This window comes from Lepeophtheirus salmonis, chromosome 1, assembly GCF_016086655.4.
Source record: "Lepeophtheirus salmonis chromosome 1, UVic_Lsal_1.4, whole genome shotgun sequence".
In the NCBI taxonomy this organism is placed as follows: Eukaryota; Metazoa; Arthropoda; class Copepoda; order Siphonostomatoida; family Caligidae; genus Lepeophtheirus; species Lepeophtheirus salmonis.
In genome coordinates this window covers 33,661,368-33,684,328 of record NC_052131.2, presented here as the reverse complement: position 1 = coordinate 33,684,328, position 22,961 = coordinate 33,661,368, and the positions used below count along the sequence as shown (strand labels likewise).

The 22,961-nt window shown below is 31.3% G+C and overlaps 1 protein-coding gene across 3 annotated transcripts in view; it reads left to right on the top strand.

The window, feature by feature from the left end:
* Positions 1-22,961, top strand: part of LOC121125563 (uncharacterized) — a 31,393-nt gene that overhangs the window by 3,627 nt on the left and 4,805 nt on the right. The window contains exon 2 of one of the 3 annotated variants that reach the window (XM_040720774.2): positions 15,450-15,476. The exons of 1 other annotated variant lie outside the window; for it this stretch is intronic. In XM_040720774.2, coding sequence (XP_040576708.1) covers positions 15,456-15,476 — 21 coding nt within the window. In that variant the 5' untranslated portion in view covers positions 15,450-15,455. Of the gene's footprint in view, positions 1-3,805; positions 4,049-15,449; positions 15,477-22,961 lie in introns of those variants that run through there. One more of the 3 variants, XM_040720767.2, reaches the window with a different exon arrangement.

Genomic DNA, 22,961 nt, shown 5'->3' with positions numbered 1-22,961 from the left:
GCCCAACTTTGGGTTGTAAATTAGGTTTTTAATCAAATAAATTTGAGGGGAAGGGGGGGGAGATTTTTCGATCTACGGTTTGAATTTCGGTCAATAGTAGAAATTTCAAACTGCGGCATGGACAAAATTATCGATCCATGTTGGTTTAGAAAAAAAATTCTCAACCTTTTTTCAGTGATGTACAACTACTTTAAAATATTTTCCCCCCTAACAAGTGCAGAGCATTTTTAGTGAAAAAAAGACACAAAACACTCTTTCAACACTTTCTGTTTTATTAAACTTTGAACACGTATATAGCATGAATCATGCTCATTCTTCATCTTTCTGATGACTCTTTTTTTTTCTCAATAGATGGTATGATAGTCAGATCCTATTTCTGTGGCCAGAAGACTCTTGAATTGATGTGTTTTTTTTAAAATATATTTCAAAATTTCAAGTAGCCTTGTAGTGTCTCAAAGAAGCCCCAAAAGGGGCTGTGTTTGCCTTTTGAGAACCACTGGTCTAAGAAAAGGAAAACCGGTTCTTCCGTGTGCTCACACTTCTTTTTGTTAATCGGTCGTCGTTGTGTTAAATCCTTCCTCTCAAGGAAGAATTCTCACCTATCTTTGGTATAAATTGTTTTAGAAATATATAATAAAATTAATATATATGAATTTAAATATAATTACAATATTTTCCTTGCACTAATGCTATTTTTTTAATCTTCCTTAAAGTGGTCAGGTGGAGCTGTACTGATCAAGTATAAGTAAACATTATAGTATTACAAATACTTCTTTCGATGTAGGAATTGTTTTTGATGTCCATATGCATTAACTATATTTCCTTCTCGAGGAGGGACTCAGTATCGAACCTATGCACAATTGAGTTCAACAGAATAATTTATCCAAAGATTGTTGTCCATACAGCTCCATAAATGCAACTTTAAATGTAGAAGGTTCTCCCCAAAATCAAATAAAAACAGACAACTAATGTTAACTAAGCTCTTCATTCATTAGTACCATACGTCTTGCTCCTGCCTTCTCGTCGCGCTATTTATCCTTACAAACTACTCAAATCTATTAATACTATGAGATATTCCTAAACCTAATTGTCATTTTCATTTACTATTTTGACGATTTCTTTACGAGTTCTTGTGAACGACAACGAACTAGTTGGACTAACTGTGAGATCGTGCAAATCGTTATAACACCGTGGTAAACCTGTGCCTAGTTTGTCTCCTCAGAGGTGGGGAGAACCTCATTATTAATCGTGATTGATTAGAAAATCACTTGAAGACAGCAGCCCAGGAAAATTAATCAATTTGATGAGGGTTAGTGATAAAATCAAACCCACTTTACTCTGAGCTTTTTCAATTTGAAAATTGACTCACAATTTGAGTTGAGTCGGAAAACTCTGGACTCAAATTCAGTCAAACTGATTATTGTTAGCCAACTGAACACTACTCTCGTATATGTAAAACAACGTGTGGACTGACTGAAGAAAATGATTTGTTTCCTTCCGTGAAACGATCAGTATTAATAAAAGAAAAAATGTTATTTATGACGTAATTAGAACTTACGTAATATGATTAATTAATAGTAATTTATATAAATTATGTTCATGACAGTAACTTTTCCTCTGGAGTGACAGAAGAAGGCTTGATACTACACACATAATATTCATGCAATATTGATTTTCAAATATATATGTATGCTTATAGCGTGTGTGATATTGTGAAATTGTATCACGATTTACCATTTGCATTTATTTTTCCCTAAATGCCTAAAATAGCATGCCCTAATTACTCAAAGTTCATCTCCATTCAGTAAAGAAGTGAGTCAATTTATAATCAAAAGAAAAGAAACCTTTGTTAACTAACTGTTACAAAATTATGTATTTATTCATTTACTTTAAAAAAATAGATATTAACAAAACCTTTCATTATAGTATTGTTATTTTTCATAATCTTTCTAATCAGTGTCTATAAATTATTCATACAGTACCATGTAACATTCATTGTGGATATTGAGGTTTTAAACACTTTTTTCATAGTTACAGCAACCCATAAATCCTTTTCTTTTACACTTAAATGAGTTATGTTAAATGGAAATTGGGGATATTTTCCTAAGGCCGGGAATTTTTCTTAACATTATTATAAAATATATGTTTGCTAATATAATTTGCACTTATTCGCTATTCATGATCGCCTTGAAGTACAGTGTGCTTATAAACAGTGTTTGTCTATTATTTGATAATATATGTATGCTAACATTTGTACATCAGCTGGGGTTTCTTTGTTTGTTTAATTTACTCATTGTTCACTACTATAAATTATTTGGTATTACCTCCTGTTAAATTGGAATATCGAATTAATCAAAAGTTTTAGTGGGTGGTGATTTAACCAGCTATAATCTATTTTCTGACTTTTTGCCCTCACCACTTTTCTTTGAACCCCAAAGATTGAGATAACTTATTATTCATTTCAATATAAATATCAACTTTTACAACACTACTAAGAGGCAAGAGCTGAGATATCAATGACAGACTATAAAGTATTTCACAAAAATATATAGTATTTTGTTACCTGTTGTCTTTTTACTCCTAATTTTCCCCTTACCAGTGTTCTGAACAATGTCGATTGCTTGAATTCGAATTAGCTCTTGATAAGCTGTCAACATATTCAAACAATTATGGAGTAATAATTAATTAGATTGTCAGGAAGAATTTTTTTACTACTACCTACTGATTTTGGGTTTTTTTCTTCTGTTTCTTATTTAAGGAGGAAGGGTTAAGGGGTATAATATAGTTATCGACGTGGTATAAAATACTAAATAAAAGGTAGTTGTCCTACAGTTGTCTACCATGACATACATAATTACGCAGGGGCGTCCGCAAGGAGTGGGCTGGAGGGGCGTCTTAGTCCCCCAATCTTTTTTTTTATGCTTTTTACTTGAAATATTTGAAATTTTTTCCCAAAAAAAAATAATTTTTTATAAACAGGTATAAATTTTTTTCAAAATAAAAAAATATTTTGAATTTTTTTTCTTTTTAAATAGCTATGAATTTTTAAAATGTTTGACCAAAAATTTATTTTTTTTATTTCTTCCAGATTTTTTAATATTTTGTAAACAGCAGTTGATTTAAAAAAAAATTAAATTTCATAATTTTTTTACTAAAAAATTTATATTGGAAAGTTTATTTTTAAATTTTTTTTAATAGCTATGGATTTTTAAAATGTTTCACTAAAAATTTAAATTTTGAATTTTTCCCAGAAATTTTAATATTTTCAAAACTGCTGTGGATATATTTTTTTTTTTAACTAAAAAAATTTACCCAAAAAACTAGCCCCCCCACCCCTTTACCCCCCAAAAAATATATAAACAATCCTGCGGACGTCGCTTTTATTATTACTAATTTATTAAATTGGACCCTGCAAGATATTAATTCTCTTATAAATTATTTCTCCCTATTTTGAAAATGCAAACGTATTAGTGTGCAAGGACCATTATATATGTTATAGGGATCTCTGTCAGCTAGTGTTGATTTGGTGTTTAAAAAAACTGAAATGAGTGCACTCCGATCAATCCGGTCCTGATTAATTTTGTCAGTTCTTGGTGGGCCCTTATTGGTATTTTATGATAACTATTAACTGCAACACCTAAAATGACGCATTGTCCACTGAGCTACATACTCAAAATGCAACTAATTCTTATTATGAACTTTTTGTCCATATTTATCGATGCAATTTATGATGATGAACTTAATTGTAAGAGGTATAGGAAATCCGGGTTTCAAGAGCTTTATCTGACCATGTGACGTCATAATACTGAATAGTAACTCTTATTAATAAAATTCAATGCATATTATTTCATTAAAAGGAAGGAACCCTCTATTCAAAGAGTCTTCATTTTTGTGCGTTTTTTTGTTCCTTCATAACCTGGGCGTGGGGCCCATCATCATCATTAAAATACCTACCAGAAATGCGGGAGGAGAGGGGGTGCACATATATACACCACACTATTTTAACAATAATAATAATCAAAGAAGAATCTACCTTTCAGTTATAACTGTAAGTACTTATTTATTCAAAAATATGTTGTACAAACATAAAGATATTTCCTCCCATATTTTGAAATGTTGTATTTTTTTTTTTTTTTTTGAAATTCCATCGAATAAAAAAATGAAAAATGGAACAATGAACCACTTAAAGCTTTAAAAAATCATTCTAATAGGATAATTTGACGTCATTATAGTTCCAGCAAGATGGTTAACATATGGTATATATAGATGTACGTATATGAAATACATAGAGATAGGCTTAAAGACTTAATTGGCGAAATGACGTTTAGTCATGAGGGGTTAAAACATTCAATTAGCACGACTTATGGGCTTTAATTAGACCTTGATTAGATTGTATTTTGTAACTTAAAAAAAAAGAAAATTAAGTAGCCTTTAATTCATTTTATTATGGAGATTTTAAACGTAAATTCACAAGGATACAATGTATTTTTATCTCAGCTGTTTTCATTAAAAATTTCATTAATGAGTTGGTTCTTGCTTGATTTAAAGCAACTAAAGTTATGTATTATGAACTCAAAACGGGTATTACATAGGGTTTAAATATCTATAAAATGAAGAGCCTTCTTTTAGAATTTGTGGCATTCCATACCCAGTCTTTTATAATATTGAAAAATAAAAAATAAATTAAAGTTAACGGTTGGCAACAAAAAAAATAAAAATAAGGAAGGCTTGCTACCATATGTTTTTCAAATTATGATATTTTCCATTTTGCCAGTCGAGGTTCCAAGTGGATGAAAAGATCAATGTGCCACTCATCCAAATCTTGATTAATTTTACCAGTTCTAGAACGTATCTGTATCGGTCTTTAATTGATTTTGCGTCTATCTAACCATATGATTAGTTCCGCTTGTCTGACCAATATATTCAGATTTGATTGAATATTATTTGTTAGAATATTTTTTACCCATATTTATCCCTGGGGATAAATTTACACCAGATTAAGAACCCTGATCTAAATTGTACACAATGCCTAGCACACATTTCTGGTTAACTCAACAGATCCCATAAAAATTGAATAAAACGCCCAAAAAAAGGGCATAATAATTGGTAGGAAGAAGTAATTTCGTATTTTTTGCTTTATTTCAATACTGAAAGTGTTACAATCATACGATTTAAGGCAAGTATGACCTGTTCTGTTTGATAACTTGTTGCCGATGAGAATCCAACTTCATGATGACCTTTTCGTTGAAGCTCTTATCCCAAGAGGCAAAAAAATCAGAGAACAAATTCTCACAGGCCTCTATCGATCCCAAATTTGTACCTCCAAGCACGTTGGCCATAGACAGAAGCAGGTGGTAATGACTTCGTACCAGGTCCGAACTATTGGGGGGATGTATAATAACTTCCCATACGAGCTTCTGACGCGTCATCTAATATGTGTGCGGCCTGGTATTGTATTGATTGTGTCATGTTGCCTCCTATTCACCAATGTTGGCCGCTTCTGTTCGATCGCCAGCTTCATAGGGCCGATTTGATCCCAATAGAGAGCAGAATTGAGTGGGGTGAAAATCGTAATAAAGAATCGAAAAAGTATCGGTCCCGTATACATTGTAAATTTACTTGGTCGCTTTCGACGTCTTTTTCACATTCCAGTAGTAAAAATGTAAAGTATGGCGAATTTCTAACATTGTCGCTATATAATTCCCGATTGAACCGACCAAGCATAATGCTCTTCAAAAGCATTTGTAGTATACACTTACACCTTTACAACGCCTTAGCGTATGATCCAATTTGACGAATAATGAACAAGATATACTTAGTTTTAAATAATGGGGTGAGAAATACGAAATTACTTCCCCCCGAACCTAAATAAAATCCATTGTTTTCATACTATTTTCTTCATTTTTGTCCTAGATTACCTTTTTGTTGATGATTCATACATACAGAGTAGGGATCCAAAACTTGCAGCCACAATTTATTACCACTTTGTCCCCGTTGTTTTTAATCACGTTATTTCATTATGCAACAAAACATCAGCTGAAACAAAATAAACAAATTTTGTTTTCATTTCATGTCTCTTAAGTGTAGAAATGTCGGAACAGCAGCACAAGGCAACACGTTTCCAATACCCTCTGCACCGGTGTTAGTGCTAAAAAGGCTATATAGGCCGTTAATATCTCCATCCAGACTACCTATAACAACAATAAGTACATTCAGGATGGGATTTCTATTGAAAGGTGTTCACAGGCAAGGAGAAAAAAAACTTTTACAGCAACAATATAGCTGGATTTGGGCTTGTCTCCATGTGGCCCTCCTCCAGTCCTGACCTCAACCCCCCAGAGCTTCCAGTTTGGCTCAGAGCTGCCATCATGATAGCGTGGTACGCCATAGACACGGCCTTCATTGTCAGATCTATTTTCCGGAATATGTTAGTGCTTGTGAAGGAGGACATATTGAATAAAAGACATGGCTAAATATAGTATTTAAACATATCACAAATTATTTTTGAAAACTGTCTTTTCTTGATTTTACACAAATCAGGTTTATTGTAATTTATTCATGCTACAGCAAGTTTTGGATTCCCACTCTTTGTATTCATAGGTATAAAAGGATTAATCTTTGTTGTTGATTCTTTACCACGTGGAAATAGATATGGGATGCATATTTATCTGCCTTCCAAAACATATGTACATAATATGTTTTGCTCATAGTTTGTAAAAAAAAAATAATGGGTTCATGCATGCAGAAAGTTTAATTTATGTGGTTTAGTGGTCTATGTATAATCATTATACCCATACGTGCAAACATAACTCATTTTCTAATTTAATCTACTTACCTATTTATATACTTATAATGATCATTTGCAGACAAAATCTCCGTAATGGTTCAAAGATAATATGTGTATGTTGAGTTTATGATCATCGTGGAAGATGTTTATGTATGTAATTAAATATACAACTCGCATTTAATACATCAAATTATTGGTTGGTAATTAAGTATGTATGTTGTCCGGGACGTCTGCAGGATTATATAATTATATATTTTTTTGTTATGGGTGGAGGCCTTGGTTTCTGGAAATTAAAAAAAAAATACAATTTTTTCGAAAAAAAATTGCAAAACTAAATTTTATGGAAAAAAAATTGAAAAATTACATTTTTATGAAAAAAATTGCAAAACTCCATAGTTATACACATAAAATTAATTTTTTTGGAAAAAAAAAGTTTCAAATATTAAATTTTCTAGTACAAATCAAAAATTCATTTTTTTGGTGGTGGGGAGTTACAGCCTCTCCAGCTGTCTTCCCGTGGACGCCCCTAGTCGTGTACAATTTGCAACCCAAAAGAAAATAATTTTTCTTGGAGGGAGAGGGTGATACATATTTTTTTCAAATTTTCCGACTGGTAAATATATAAATGAGCCCATCTACATTAATAAAGCAAAGTTCCACCAAAGGACGTCGAACCTTTTTTAACGCTCAAAAACAAACTAATAATTCAAATGTTGTGGACATGTCTACCGACATAAAATAAATGAAAAAAAAATTGAGAATTTAATTCGGAAATAAAAATATCAATTTTTTTTTATCAAACCTCGTATCGGGACTGTCTGATGTACAAGAATACAATCAAAACCTCACAAGATCTTACTGGATTCGAATTTATGAAGAGGGTAATTTTTCAGCCTAAAAATGAAAAATAATTAATTAATCCCCCCTAATTGTTCCTCTATGTTATTGGTTAAGTTGGGGGCTGTGAAACTTGTATAATACACAACCCGCACCCCAGGCTAAAAGTCAATTCACACATCACTATAATAACTATATGAGGGATTATTTCTCCGTGAAAATAATAACTCCCTTAGTTGTAAAACCGTGAGAAATCCCTGGATCTTAAGAGAGAAACTCTTGTACACGATATATAATCCTGTCTTGTTCCTTTTCCTCCTTTGCCCTTTCAAAACACCAATTTTAGGGAATTTTGCATAGTTTAAATGTTATGTAAACATTAGTGTTGAAACTCGGTCCAGCACCGAATTTTTTTTTCGGTTTGGTCATAAAGAATTATTCTAGATCGAGTTGGACCTATTTTTGGCACAGACCATGAACCAATCTTTTTTCGGTCTCTCACATTGGACCGATTTTTTTCTTATATTATGAGAGACCAATTTATTTTTTTTAGATCATCAGTCGTTCATTTTTTCCAAAAAAAGCTCAAAAGTACGCAATAAGTTCTACGACAAATACTGTATACATATAAGAGACGGCCGGATCAAAATCTATGTTTAAACTTCGTATTACGTCATTGTACTTGAAAAAAACATGTCTTGCTATAAACAATTTATCTTTAAAATCAGTCTAGACCGATTTTTTATGTGCTCGAACTAGACCGCATTTATCCTTTGGACCGATCTAGACCGAACTTTTCCTTTAGATCCATCCAGACCGAATTTTTATATGAGACCGGTCTAGACAGAGTTTTTTTGTAAAATATAACGATCTCAGACCGGTCTAGGATTTCCAGACCGAACACTAGTCAAAATAAACATTTATTCATATTGTGTAAAAGTTGTTATGTAACTTTTATAAGCAAAATATACATTTAAATTTCTTCGTCTTAAATAAAAATCGTGATAAAAAAAGTTCAAAAATCCACAATTTTTACAAAAAAAAAATTTTTTTTTGAAGAAAATTTAAAAACTAAATTTAAATTATCAAAATTTCAGAAAAAAAATTCTACGATTCAATTTCTTCGAGAGAAATTTAAAATTTCATAGCTATTAACAGAATATTAAATTTTTTTGAATAAAAATTTTAGAAATTAAATTAACTGACTTGGTGTACATTTTTCAAGGGTTTGGAAAAACCAATAAGTGACCGAATGTGGTCGAAATGGGTGACAGCGGTCACGAGGGGGTGAACCTCACACCCCTATGAGTAAGAATAAAAACTGGAAAACGTTTTCTTTTGCGTATTAAGCGGCCGATTTGCTTACCTTAGGAGAGTCATAATGAACAACCTACCCTTAAGACCCACTGCGCCGTGTTAATCTTTCACCCAGCAGGTGACATAGTTAAATTCGTTTAAATTCTATCAAGTCTCTACAAAAATTAGTTTTCTATGTGTCTAATATATGTGGGGTGTCAACATGAAAATATTCTTGATAAAATATCAAGAAAAAGAGAAAAATCCAATTTAAAGATTTTTTAGAATGAAGGGGATATTTCGGAGTTTTGTACATTGAGAATAATCACCGTTTAATTTAAATTTTTGAAACAGCTTGATATTGATTTTAATATGACTTGATGAGCAAAGAAGTGTATTATAGCTCGTTGCTAAACCTTACTTTAAGTAATATTAACAAAGAAAAGACACTGGGAAAACATTTATCCCCATTTGAATTTCTAAGATAATCAAATCAAAGCCGATTCTTATAATCCTCATCGCTGAAGGTAGCCATATTGGAACAAATAGAGGGATCAATTATAAAAACTTTGGGACCTTTAACTATCAGAATGTTGGGGTTATTCCATGTGCCCCATAAATATATCTCATTTTCTGAATAATTTACCATTCTTTAAAAAAAAGTTCTCTCTATTTTTTCATCAATCATCAATTTTAGGTTTTTTGAAGAAAAATGGCCACAAAAAGATGTAGAACAAAAATGAGATTGTAAAAAGGATTGATCAGGCCTTTTCCTACTTTAAAAAATTTAACCTCAACATGTGGAATAAAATCATTGCATGGAACACATAGCTATAAATTAAATATATATTTGTAGTCTCTACACTCAAATGACTCAATAGTGTCTATAAATATGGCCTTAAAGTATAGTATTTAAAAAAAGATTTAATACAGTTTTCTTATACAAGCTACAACTTGTATAAACTTGCAACTTGTACACAAGATATATATATATATACCTTTATGAGCAGATATCTGGATAATTTAATGGTATGTAGCAATAATTTTAAAATTCTATATTATGTCGATGGGTATGGGAATAGTAGAGACGACTGCTACTTGTATTAGAGGGAAGCGTATGAATATTAAAACCAGTTCCATGGCAGGGTCTGTTATAAAAAAGTGTACTTTTAATATTATAAGTACACATATATTTATTTATATTATAAATATATGTAGGATAATGGTCGTTAGACGGAAGTAAATTCCTTCTGTGTATATTGCCCATGAACATCCACATTGTATGCCCCAAACTCATTTTATGTTGTAGGAAAAGGGATGGAAAAGGAAAAGGCAATAAAATCCTTTTTACTTCTGAGCATATAAGTCCCTCCTATTTATCTTTATATCCATTAGAACGGTTTGTTATTCAACTGTTTGTCTATTGTCGAAAAGTTGTCAATTGGTACGAAAAAATAGCCTATCCAATATTTCATTGACTTACAATTAGAGATAGGGCGTGTCGTGGAGGGATCCGAAGTACCAGAGTGCGATATAAGTAAACTTGTATTATCCGAAACGATATGAGATCCGAACCGGCTTCGGGTACTTCAAAACTACCATAAGTTCCATCATCTTCCGTGTATGTACGGCATCTATAAAAACAAGTCACATTGTGTCAATATGACTGTTGTATAAATAGTTATAGATAGAAACAGTTAAACTGTGTAAGGACTTGCAATTTGCAACCCACGAAATCTTAATGGTTATTTGGAGTAGTAGGTGCTTGTATGACGTGTGGGTGGAAAATAATACAAGGAATCCTCTCTATCTAGGTATTGTTATTATTGGACCTATACACAATCTACGAAAATGTCCCACACCATCAGCAAGTAACAGGATCGATAAAGTTATAATGTTATGTAGAGTTATAAAACAAGTTATTCAATTATAATACATATTGTTAAGGAACATCATTCTATAAATATTACTTTTATATGTAAATTAATGGATCAAAATACATTATTTCCCACAATATCATTTTGATTATACTATCTCCCAACCTTTTTTTCCATAAAAAAAAAGAAAAAGAAAAAAAAGAGGATACAAATTACTAAGTAGTGAGCCAATTACATAAGAGTATTCCTTATTTAATAACTAGCGGTAGTACCCCGGTATTGCCCGAAGTTATTAGGCGTCTACAAACAGAAAACTTTCTTTAATAATATAGGAGATAAATCCTCCATTTTTCATAAGCACACTCACACGTAGTTAGTCAAGAATAAAAGGATAATTGCAAGAACATGAGAATAAAAAAATAATAATAAAAAAATAATATGCCGTGATGAGCCAGCTGATTAGCCCGTTGCTAAGCCTCATCTATAGTCACATTCATTTTTTTAATTTAGGAAGTACTTCTTATTTTTTCTTCTCTCTCCTAATATGAGCTGACCTTAACACTTATGAGATTTCATACATTGTTACATACAATTTTTAAACAATTCTATTCAAATGTTGTTGTTGTTTTTAAAAGAAATCACGCACACGCTTGATTGTATTGTTATTTCTTAGATAACACAGTTTATACAAAAAGTTGTAAGCGAAGGCTCAAATACGCCTTCTAAAAATGAAATTACTACAATGACATAAGATAAATTCAAAAGTTTGTTGGTCGGATATATTTGTCATATTTTTATGGAGCAAACATTACTACAACTGTTTACAACAGTGTTTATATGACGGTCTTTAGCGCACAATCAAACAATTATGAACAATCACAAACCCGTCTGAAATGTTTTTTTTTAGTACGAAATCTTATCTTTCTAATACTCTCTAGTGTAAATTGATCGTAATTATACAACACGAGATACACATTTATAAAGCCATTTATTGGGAAAATAATGGAATTGTTTTTGTTGCATATATCATATAATTTACAAAACATTAGCTTGTTCATCACTTTTTTAATTTGTGTTGGATCGGGTTAAATAATTGATAAAAGCAGGAACATCGGGTTATAAAAAAACAAAAGCATACACTATTTGTGATAATGATACAAATGAAGAACTTGAGAATTGTGAATTCATGAGTAGGACTAATGTTAAGCGAAATAATAGGCTAGACCCTCATGAAATCGGACTTGCTAGAATTTTCAATTTGGAATACCGTACCAACTGTGGGCAAGACAGATAGATTTGGACGTCATAGAGTATAACAACGGTATATTAGTACTCTTTGATGTCACTATTAAAACGCATGGTGGAAGTCAAACATGAGTGCAAAAAGCGTTATGGTATAACCTTTCAATTTCTATTAACATTAAGTAACACTAGTTTAAAGTTAATTCCTTATTAATAATTAATTTTCACAATATTTATTATTTACTAACGGAATCCCGATATTCAGTAAAGAAAAACCCTAAAGTCAATTACTCCAGAGTCAACTAGCATTGATTTCCCCTACTTGAGGAGTAAGGCCGTTTTTTATATTACATTTACATTTTCAAATACTAATCTTTGCAAATGACTTATCACTTTTAAATAATAAAGAGAGAATTAAATTAATATTAATTTTTCCATATTAATCCTTGTTTATTGCATGAATTAAGAGAAAGAGCAAAAAATCGAGTATCATCAGATATAATTCCTTCCAAGAAAAGGCCTTGATGCTTTCAAAACAACTTGGAATTGAATATCTCTCCTTACAAAAATATATATACCCTAATAATTGACATTTCCAACACTTGGAGAAAAAATAAAGAATTTTATAGCCAAAAAATAAAAGTACTAATAAATACAAATTAGGCCCTTGTTTGCCCAAAGGGGCACCCCAGAATTATGATGGATCACTCTTTCTTTAAAAAAAGTTATGTTGGGGATTTTTTTAATATTTGTTCTTTGTGAAAACAATAATTATAAAGAGAGAAATATCTTGAGTATTGCGTAGTGACGCGGCAAAAAAGGATCTACTATTATTTTAGTCACAAAAAATCCGTATAAATAAATATGATATTTTTACCCTAACGTTAAAGAATATAACTTGATCAACCTTTTAACGATTCATTTATACGTTAATAGAAAGTCCGCTGAAAAGTTAGTTTGCTATCATAGTAAAAAACATTGATATGGCAAAATTTGATTTATTTATTCAATGTATGATTACCTCCGAGTGTGATACAGCGATTATAGCAAATATACAATTCTTCCATGACATTTTTATTGAACAATTTCTCTTTAGTCTCAAAACTGGTATCAATTTCGGCAATTACCTCTAACTTTTTTTTAAAGAGAGTATTCTTTTGAAATCTACAAACAGGATCAAGTCAATATGGGTCAGATATGGAGAATACGGTGATGGGGGAAGCAAATATAGCCTAATCTATGGAAATTTGCCATCGTTTTCCGTTGCTTGTGACACAATAAATTGTCTTAATGAAAAAAGCACATTTTTGTTCTTGAAATGGGATCTTCTTTTTTTTTTTTTTGTGATTTCATCCTTTAAACGCTCCAACAATTCTATGTAATAATTAGAAATTCCAGCCGATTCCGATAAAAAAAAATCCTGATTAATATTATAAGTAAAGGAAATACATGAACAAATAACTAAATGATTTACTTTTTTTAATGTTTAACTTTTTATTCATTGGGCTTGACGAGAAAAGACATCAATATATCAATCATAACTATGATTATAGTTAGTCGTAAATAATTTGAAATTAAAATTATTTATAAAGTTAGTTCTTCTTTGTGCTTAGGAGTCCATTTATTCCTAGTTAGCTCATTACCTGCATTACTGAATAGACTTTCATTTTCAATTGATGGGACTGAATTTTGTTATTCTTATTATACATATGATAAAATTAAAGAAAGATAATTTTATACGGGGCCCCTACAGGCAGGACCCCCTTATCTTAAACCTAGGCCAGTCTAGACTATGATTGTCACTTTCATTTACTAGTTGAACATTTGAAATAATAAAATTAGAAGTTTTGGTGGTGCAAGCTCCGATTTAAATACTAATTAATTATAGTAATATCAATTATATGTCAGTAGCCTGCTAGCACTGTAAACCGAACAACAATGTCCTATTCTCACGTAACCGGCTCAAGTAGCTTCAACCCCGTTTAAATAGTGTGTGAAGTGGGGTCGAAACCTTACTTCTTTTAATTTTTTTGAGTATAGTTATAGTTAATTATGTAAACCCTTTGTATTTTTATTAGCTGGTCCGCTTTTTTGGAATTGGTAATCTAAAGAATGGATTTTTTTTACTCAGCTGTTTTCATTACCATTAAATTCTTGAGAGGTAAACTTCCTTTTCTACAACATTCAACTATACTCAAAAACTGATTAAACATTCGTGAGTCCCTATAAAAGACTGTGAATAACCTTGAGGATTTATAGTTGTAAGTCCTTGTTGGACTCAGTAGAATTGGGGATCGGCAATGGAGTAATTTTTGCCAATGTCATTGTTTAATTCCTTATACCACTCATCCTCCGTCGCAGCTAATTATAGCATATCTAATCAACCTTCATGATATGCAAGGATAATAGAAATACAAAGTTATAATATAAAGCGTGTACGACTGATATTTGACCTCCACCACGCTTTTTAATATTGACGTCATTGTATATGAGTGGTTGCATGTTCTGTCAAAATCGGATTTTCTTGCCCAGCAGTCGGTACGGTTCATCAAATTAAAAATTATAGCAGCAATAAAGACGTCATAGACAGTGATTGGTCGCGTTTTTGTCAATATCTGCCCGTACGATACATCAAATTGAAAATTTTAGTAGCCGGCTAACATAATGGTGTAACTTTGTATTTCTATTAACCTTGATGGCATAATGTTTTCTATATTTAATATGCCCAAAATATACACGATTTTGATTTATAATAATTAGTGATAAAAATAGAGTGCGTTTTTTAGCTCACCCGTTTGTTGTTTTTAGTTGGCAAACAGAGAATGAATTCAGGGCTACCATGTTGTTTTTCGGTTTCTTTTTTATTATTCCCAAAATAAGCACGATTAGAATCACTGCATATAGTTAAAAAATATATTTATAACAAACTCCTAAATAATATCCCCACTAAAAAAAGAGTTTATATCAAAAATTTGGAAAACTCTTTGACTCTTGTGTACACTGTCTAGTAAGATCTAGTTACGCCTCTGCGTATTAACTCTCAATGGGACATCTCTGTATACATATTATATAAGTAGTTACATAGTACCTATCCACAATATTTTTGCAGACTCATCCTCCCTGGTTATGATGAATAGCTGCTTGATTTCATTTTCAGTCTTCTCTCTCACACTCTTTAAATACCCCTTGAGGCAGCCTCCTTTCATCTCATCTCTAGCGAGTCATTCTCTACTCATTAACGTATGAGGCAGGCAGAACTCATTTTTCATTTATTTAAATCGAAAACTACAACATATTTTGTATAAAAACCGAAAAAAAACCCACTTTTGAGTTCAAACAAATAAAATATATGTACAAAAAATAAAATGATAATTCCCTCCTTATCCTATTGTTCTTGTTTTTTTCTCAAGGATGAAATGGCTTCTAAATCACGGATGGTAAGCAATAATTATACTTATTAATTTATCTACCTATCTCTACTTTTGTATGAAAATAATATAAAATATGGCTTCTGTTCTCGAATGTTGTTTTATAAATATAAAAGTGATTTATGAGGATTGTATAATTAGATTTTCTTATAATCATAGCATGGAACTCATCCAAGTTCCCTCCATTCGAACTTTTCTTCTTTCAATATGTGTTTTTATTTGTTAACAATTCATTTATTCAATGAGACACTTCATTAACGAATTATCCTTCCATCTTGATGCACTTTAGTGTCTATACCGTGTACGAACATTACGACATGGTATATGTTATGGAGTCTTATATATATGCATATTCTTACGACATGGTATATGTTATGGAGTCTTATATATATGCATATTCTTCCTTGTTGGTTTATAGAAAAGTACATCCGGAATGTTTGTCTGAAATTACTTATTAATATCAGCTGTGAAGAAAGAGCTTACGCAACAACCTTTTGTAAAGGTAGTTTTTTATTACGCAGATCCCTTCTTGGATTATATGTTAACTATCAGTAGAATCCGGCATTTCTCAAAGTTATTAGGGGTCGACGAACATAAAAATTTTGCACTAATAATATTGAAAAAAAGCTTGGAATTAAATTCTGTTTTCATGAGCTCACTAAGACGTAGTTACTCACTCAATACATAGACGTTCTCTAATCAAGAATAATAAAATATTATTCTTAGCTTGAGGAAAAAAAATAATATGATTTAATGAGCTCGTTGATAAACCTCATATGAAGTAATATTTTTTTTCTATCCTATATTAAGTACTTCCCTTTTTTCTTTCTTTTTTATACAAGTTGAACTAAACGCCAGCAAGATTTCATTCATTTTATACAGTGCTAAAGCTAAAGGGTCTAGCCTAAGACCCAAATGATACGAGGGTACCAAATGATTGGTACTGATGCCAATTTTTTAAGAGATTAATCTGTAAAAAATTAATAATAGTAATTACATAAATAGTACGAGTATGTCCATTAGAGCCACTCTATAATAATCTGCCAAAAATTTTAGACAATCTAAAATGAACATTAAATTGAAATATGGATTAACACTTTAGTTTTATTTATTTTATTGATGACTGGTGTATTCTTATCTAGTATTTTATTCATTTTTTTAGTATTAGAATAATAAATTATCAAATAAGTGATGTCATAAGTCTATATGTATATTGGCTAAGCAATATTTTAAGGAACCGTTTGATGACCTCAGTTTGAATTTAACAATGGGCAAAAAATACTTTTGTGGCATCAAACGAAGTTTTTAATGTGACTCATTTCGATAAGAGTCCTATTTATTTATCTGTCCAAAGTCTGATACTGATTGAAAAACGAAAAGAGAACATTGAGGTACACGATCCTAGATCTTTTCTTGGCCGAAATATTGGTCAAGAAGAATTCACTCAAGAACAGACAGGGGGAGGGGAGAGGCCCTGTCTATTGTATACAATTGACAGGGGTGTCTACAGGATTATATTGGGGAGGTAGCTAGGTTTTTGGAATCTGTAGATGTAAATCCATATCTACTCACACAAAAAATCAAATATTAAACTAGATTTGATCTGATGCATAATTTGCCCGAATGACGAAAACAATAGTATTTAAAAGCCAGAATTCCTGAATTTATTGGAGCGCTACAACCCTTCCAGCCCACCCACTTTGGACCTCCCTGATCAATAATGTCTAAGCTTAAAATATGCTTTTGTATGAATGTTCAAATACATACTTAATTATTCAAAAGTCCTTCAAAAATAAATGGAAGGAATTTCTGAATTATCTTTTCTCAAACTTTTTTTAAAAAGCGTCATCCTTTAGTGTCTTACATATCTATCTAAACAGTGTCTACTGTCTATATGTCAATTTATCTACAATACACATATTATGATCCCATAATGTAGTACTGTACATAAACTTTAACCTTATATTAACATTCTGTCGATTGCTGTTTTCCTGAATCATACATAGAAACTCCCTAAATCATTCATTTCAATTAATGATCTGCAAAAACTTGTTGTTGAAAACAAATTGTACACAAATAACCTTAATTTTGATTCGTATTAGCCTATTTGGGGTGAAAGTATATTACCTATATACAGGGGCGTTCGTAGGGGGTGTGCTGGAGGGGCTGTAGTCCCAACCAAATAAATGAATTTATGCTATAATTTTTTTCCCCCATTCTGGCAATTTATGCAGCAGAGCAAACAATTTAATATCTGATTTTTTTTTTTTTCAAAAAACTTAATATTTGTAATTTTTGTAAATATCTCTAGATTTTTGATAAAAAAAATTGAAAAATTTTTTTTGAAACTTTTTTACGAAAAATGTAATTTTTTATTTTTCCAAAAATTTAATTTTCTGTGAATACCTATGGATTTTTGGAAAAAATTTTACAATTTTTTTTTTTTTTTTTTTTTTTTTTTAATTCCAAAAACAAAGCCTCCCTCAAAATATAAACCTGTGGGCACCCCTGTAGTATATACTGTTTAATATACTGGTACCAAAGTCGTACCGGGATACCGACGCATCGAAGACGATACTATACCGTTATGTACAGTGATGCTAATTTGGTGCCTTTTGGGGATATACAAAAAAAAAAGAATCGGAAAACTGTCGTAGTAACTCTGACAAATTGAATAATGTATTGAATTAGATCAGCTTAACGTCATTATGTCTCATTAGATCAGCTGAATAATAGAGAGGAGGAAGGGGGGGGGAAGGAAATAAACAAGAATTACTTCGACGTGGATCCCCAATTCTACTCTAAGTCCAACAAGGACTTACAATTATAACTCTGCAACAAATCCTAAAAGTGACGCTCTGTCTTTTATGAGCACAGGGGAATGTTCCACCCAGTTTATTACATATCAATGATAAGTTGCATTTAGTATGAATTAAATAATAATGGCAACAACAATTTAAGAAAAAAATAGCAATAAAGGTGAATAGAAATACAAGGTTAGACTATTATGTAATCGGGCTTGCTAGAATTTTCAATTTGATGTATCGTACCGACTGCTGGGCAAGAGAGGCAGATTTTGACAAAACACGCAACCACTTATAGTCTATGACGTCACTATTACTAGAATTTTCAATTTAATATATCGTAACGACAGCTGGGCAAGAAAAACAGATTTTGACAAACACGCAACCACTCATCTACTATGGCGTCAATATTAAAAGCGTGGGGGAAGTCCGTCGTACACGTGCTATGGTATAACCTTGTATTTCAATTAACCTTGATAATAATGAACTTTTTTTTTTAAAGTTTGTTGAGTGTGCTCTTTTTTTTTTTTTTTTTTTTTCATTATTTAATCAGTCGTAGGCGTATTAAGATCTCCCTCTAAATGAAGAATTCTCGCCTATCTTTGGAGTAAATTGATTTAAAAGCATAAGCAAATAAATACGTATGCATTTAAATATTATGGAAATATTTTCCCTGCACTAATGCATTTTAAATGTAGATGGGTTTCCTCTTTATTGAAGACAAGCTACTATAGCTAATTGTCTTATCAATAGTTAAGAATTGATGTAAATAGAATTGACTAGTTTCGTCTGTATGTTTTCTTTTATTTATGACTGCCTGAAACAAATAGCAAATTATTTATTAAAATAATCATGTTAATACTCGTACGCACGGAAATGCAACCAAATAATTTTTAATATTAAGATTGCTCATTGTAGAAATTTTATGTTGTTCGTAATAATGCTTTTATAAATTTTCCGCATGGCCTTTATAAAATTAAAAATGATATGTGAAAAAACAAATTCCGCCCCCTAATATTTATATCAACTAGGGGTATCTTTCCAGGGATTCCGTCGATAAAATACTCAAAAATGACAAACTCCTTGCGAGCTGGTGAGGGTTTGCCCTAAAAAATATTCGTAATAGGTATTTGATAGTAAATACAATCTTAATTTCGGTTAACAGGTTTGATTACTCCTTCATAAATACGTTGCAATGAATAAAAAGACGGATTTACAAGTGAACCCCCGGGTCGCTCACTTACTCAGATGTGTTCTGTGTTCGGAAAATATTAAAAATTTGTTAAAAAGTATTAGCTGGGTTATATAACTATGCTAAATTCCCAAGAAATTTCGTTTTCAATTATAAATTACATAATATTAGCTTCCTTTATACGGTAATTTATTCCAATGAAAAGACGAACACATATTGAAAAATTAACTTGATATTTAAAAAAACCGATTTATTCTCCATTACGCATCGACAAGCAATGATGCTGAACAAAGCACCCATGATTGAGTGACAATCCCTTAATTAACAAATGAAACATCACTTAAATCTTCACTTTCTAACGTAGGAAGTATGAATTAATCATCAATCTTTGGCGACATATACAAGAGTAGGCTTAGCTTTAAATGTATGTTTTCTTCAGTAAATCTTCTATATTAATAAGGCAAAGTGTATTTGTTTGTCCTTCCAGAACTCATTTTTATATATGCACTTAAAATGTTTTAACTGCGTGACTATTTGATACAAGGTATAACAATCTAGCATCAACGAGCGTGTGTAGCTAAAGCTCAATGCCTCATTTTAAAAAGAAAAGTGGAGTACATAAGTGATAAGATCAAATTGCGTATTTTTTCAAAAATCTTTAAATTGTTACTGAGGTCACATTTTTCGGCGGAATGAATTGAAAGTTGGTTTGAACTGTACTATATGAATGTTGATAAAAGAGCTTAATTGATTTATCCACTTCAGCATCTATCACGTCCCGGATCCAGTCCCGGAAGGAGGAGCAGGCGTTGACGAATTAGTTTCTAGGCATGTTGGTCATTGTCTCCTTGCTGGCATGATGTGTTCGATTTGTTTGCGATTCAAATTAGCTTCAGACAAAGTAATCAATCGGATTAAGATCCAGCCTGCTGGTGGGCCATATTTCCTTTCCAATGAAGTCATAGGAGTCCTTACTCAGACACTTCAGTAACCAGTCTGAGACTTGACAAGATGCGGACTTTTTTTTTAGTCTGAGAAAAATCATCGCAACGGCACAACACCATTCCTCCGTAAAGTCAATATTTTTTATATCTGCAGTAGTTTCTGTTTGCAAAAAAAAAAAAAAAAAAAAAAACAAATATCATAAAGAAATAACCGGTGCACGTAATTGCAGATTTGATCTGAAAAGGTCCTAAATATATTTATATTATTCTAGAAAAGTGTGAATGTCTGTTTGTCGATCCTTAATACCTCTGATTAATGCCGGGTAGTATCGTTAGTACTTCATATATTACTTGAATTTTAATCTCATCTCGTAATTTCCCAGAATCTCTCTACATTCCCGGGAAATCAGAAATCATTAATCAGTTTATTTAAATTAGCCAACCATAATGAAAGTTCATACAAATTGGACTTGTATTTTTCTTCTAAAGTCTTGTTATTGATTCATTACCCATTAGTCATTTAACGCATTCCATCTAATGGGTATGGTGATGCTATAATGAGATAATCCATTATTTGTTATTTGTCTTCTTCAAGTAAGATGTCATCATAAAACATCTCATATAAAACTACTTTAATGATCCCTGGATTATTATGTATGTAGAATTGTCTTTTCGTGATGCTGAGTCAAAGTTAAGTGGATTCCCAATTATGTACGTATAATATTGTGTGATCAGTCTTCTCATGAAAACAAAATGTATTTATGCAAAACTTGACATTTAAATTGCATGTGGTCTTTTTTTTATTATTATCGTATTGTCCTTCCTCTTCCATTTCCTATAGAACACCCCTTTTATATCCGACATTTCGTTGTTTTACACAACATTGTAATATCGTATTTAATTTTATATGTCTGTTTTTAGTACTCACACACATGGAATCCCAAACGGTCCAGTAGGTCAGTCTAAAAGTTAGCAAATAGACATATAAAATATGTACCTATGATATTTTTTGGACCTTTAAAGTAATTAAGAAGCTGACCGAAATAAAACCTAATTTCCATTCTCTCTTTATATATCTCTCTGCTCTTCCCCTCTGTCTCTTTCTACATCCACCACCTCTGTCTATTTTCTGCTAGCTTCATTCTTTGTTTCTATTCCCATCTATTTTGTCTAGACTAGATATTTTCAATTCAAACCAAAGCAACTGATTATATTTCAAGTGCTCTAATCTAAGCTCGCTGAAGTTGCCCCTCTTTTATATTACCTAATCTTTCCTTATAAGACCAGATATCGCATCTGTTGAAAAAAAAAAAAAAAAAAAAAAAAAAGCAGAAATTGAAAATTCTTTAAATGTTTAAATAAAAGTCGAGAAAAAAAGTAAAACCTAAGCAGGCTCCGTGCACCATTTTTGAAAGTGAAGGTGTAAATAACTGTTATTTTATATAAAGCTTGTTATATGTTGGCTTAAGGACTAATCGTTCTCTAGTCCCCAATCATGATGTCTTTTTAAATCCTCTCCAAAGTGTCTATGGGACTTTATTATAAATTTATGAAATGCCCGGTTTTTATGGCTTAAGTCGATTTTCTGGATATAAAAAGAGGACGGATGATCTCCTTAATTTAGTATACTATAGGGATTTTCTGTGAATATAAAATTAAAGTCAATTTAAAAAAATAACGAACGATCAAAATTTATTTTTTATTATTAAAAAAATCTAAAATAACAAAGAAAAATCAAAGTCTAACCTTACATTTTACTAATTTCAAAATTTTCAACAACCTCCTTAAACCCATCACTAATTGAGTCATATGTCATTATTTTGTAAATAAAATATGTACAGCCTAGTTAGAAGATAATTATACATTCTCAAAAAGTGGGGTGCCCACATCTTCCCTGGTCCCCTCTGTTGCCTAGCCCCTGATAGGACTGTAGCAGTCTCATAAAAGTTTGACGTCTCGTTCTAAATCTTGAGGACGTGTCCGAATCTCACGTAAAAGTCACCCTATATAAAAATCTTTGCCAAATGACGACATCATTGATATTAGCTAGGAAGATTATCATCAATCATAAATGCTTCACTCATTTTCATAAGATTAATACACATATACCTTAATTAGGTGTAGTTTAAAATAATTGCAAACTATTACCATACATGCAAATTCTTAAATTTTGATTGAACGAATTCAATTGGTAAACTTAACTATATCTTTAGTAAAAATAGAGGACGTGTTTTAAGCACTGGTAACTCTAGTAATTAATACGAATTATGTTACTTCATAAATATGTACCCCCATAATTTCATTGACTTACTTTCGTAAATAATAGAATTCATATTCTAATAAATTACACTATGCAAAAAAAAAGAAAAATCGGGTCTCGGAACGCCCCTCCCCCCCAAGGTAAACCCCACATTTATTATTATTATTCAGGCTATAGAAAATGATATTTAAAATTTTCAATTGCAGAAGGTCTTAAAAGCTTCCATATACTATCTTTCATTTTACTGAATTATTGTATGATTCGACACATTCCGTAAGAACAAGATAATTTAAT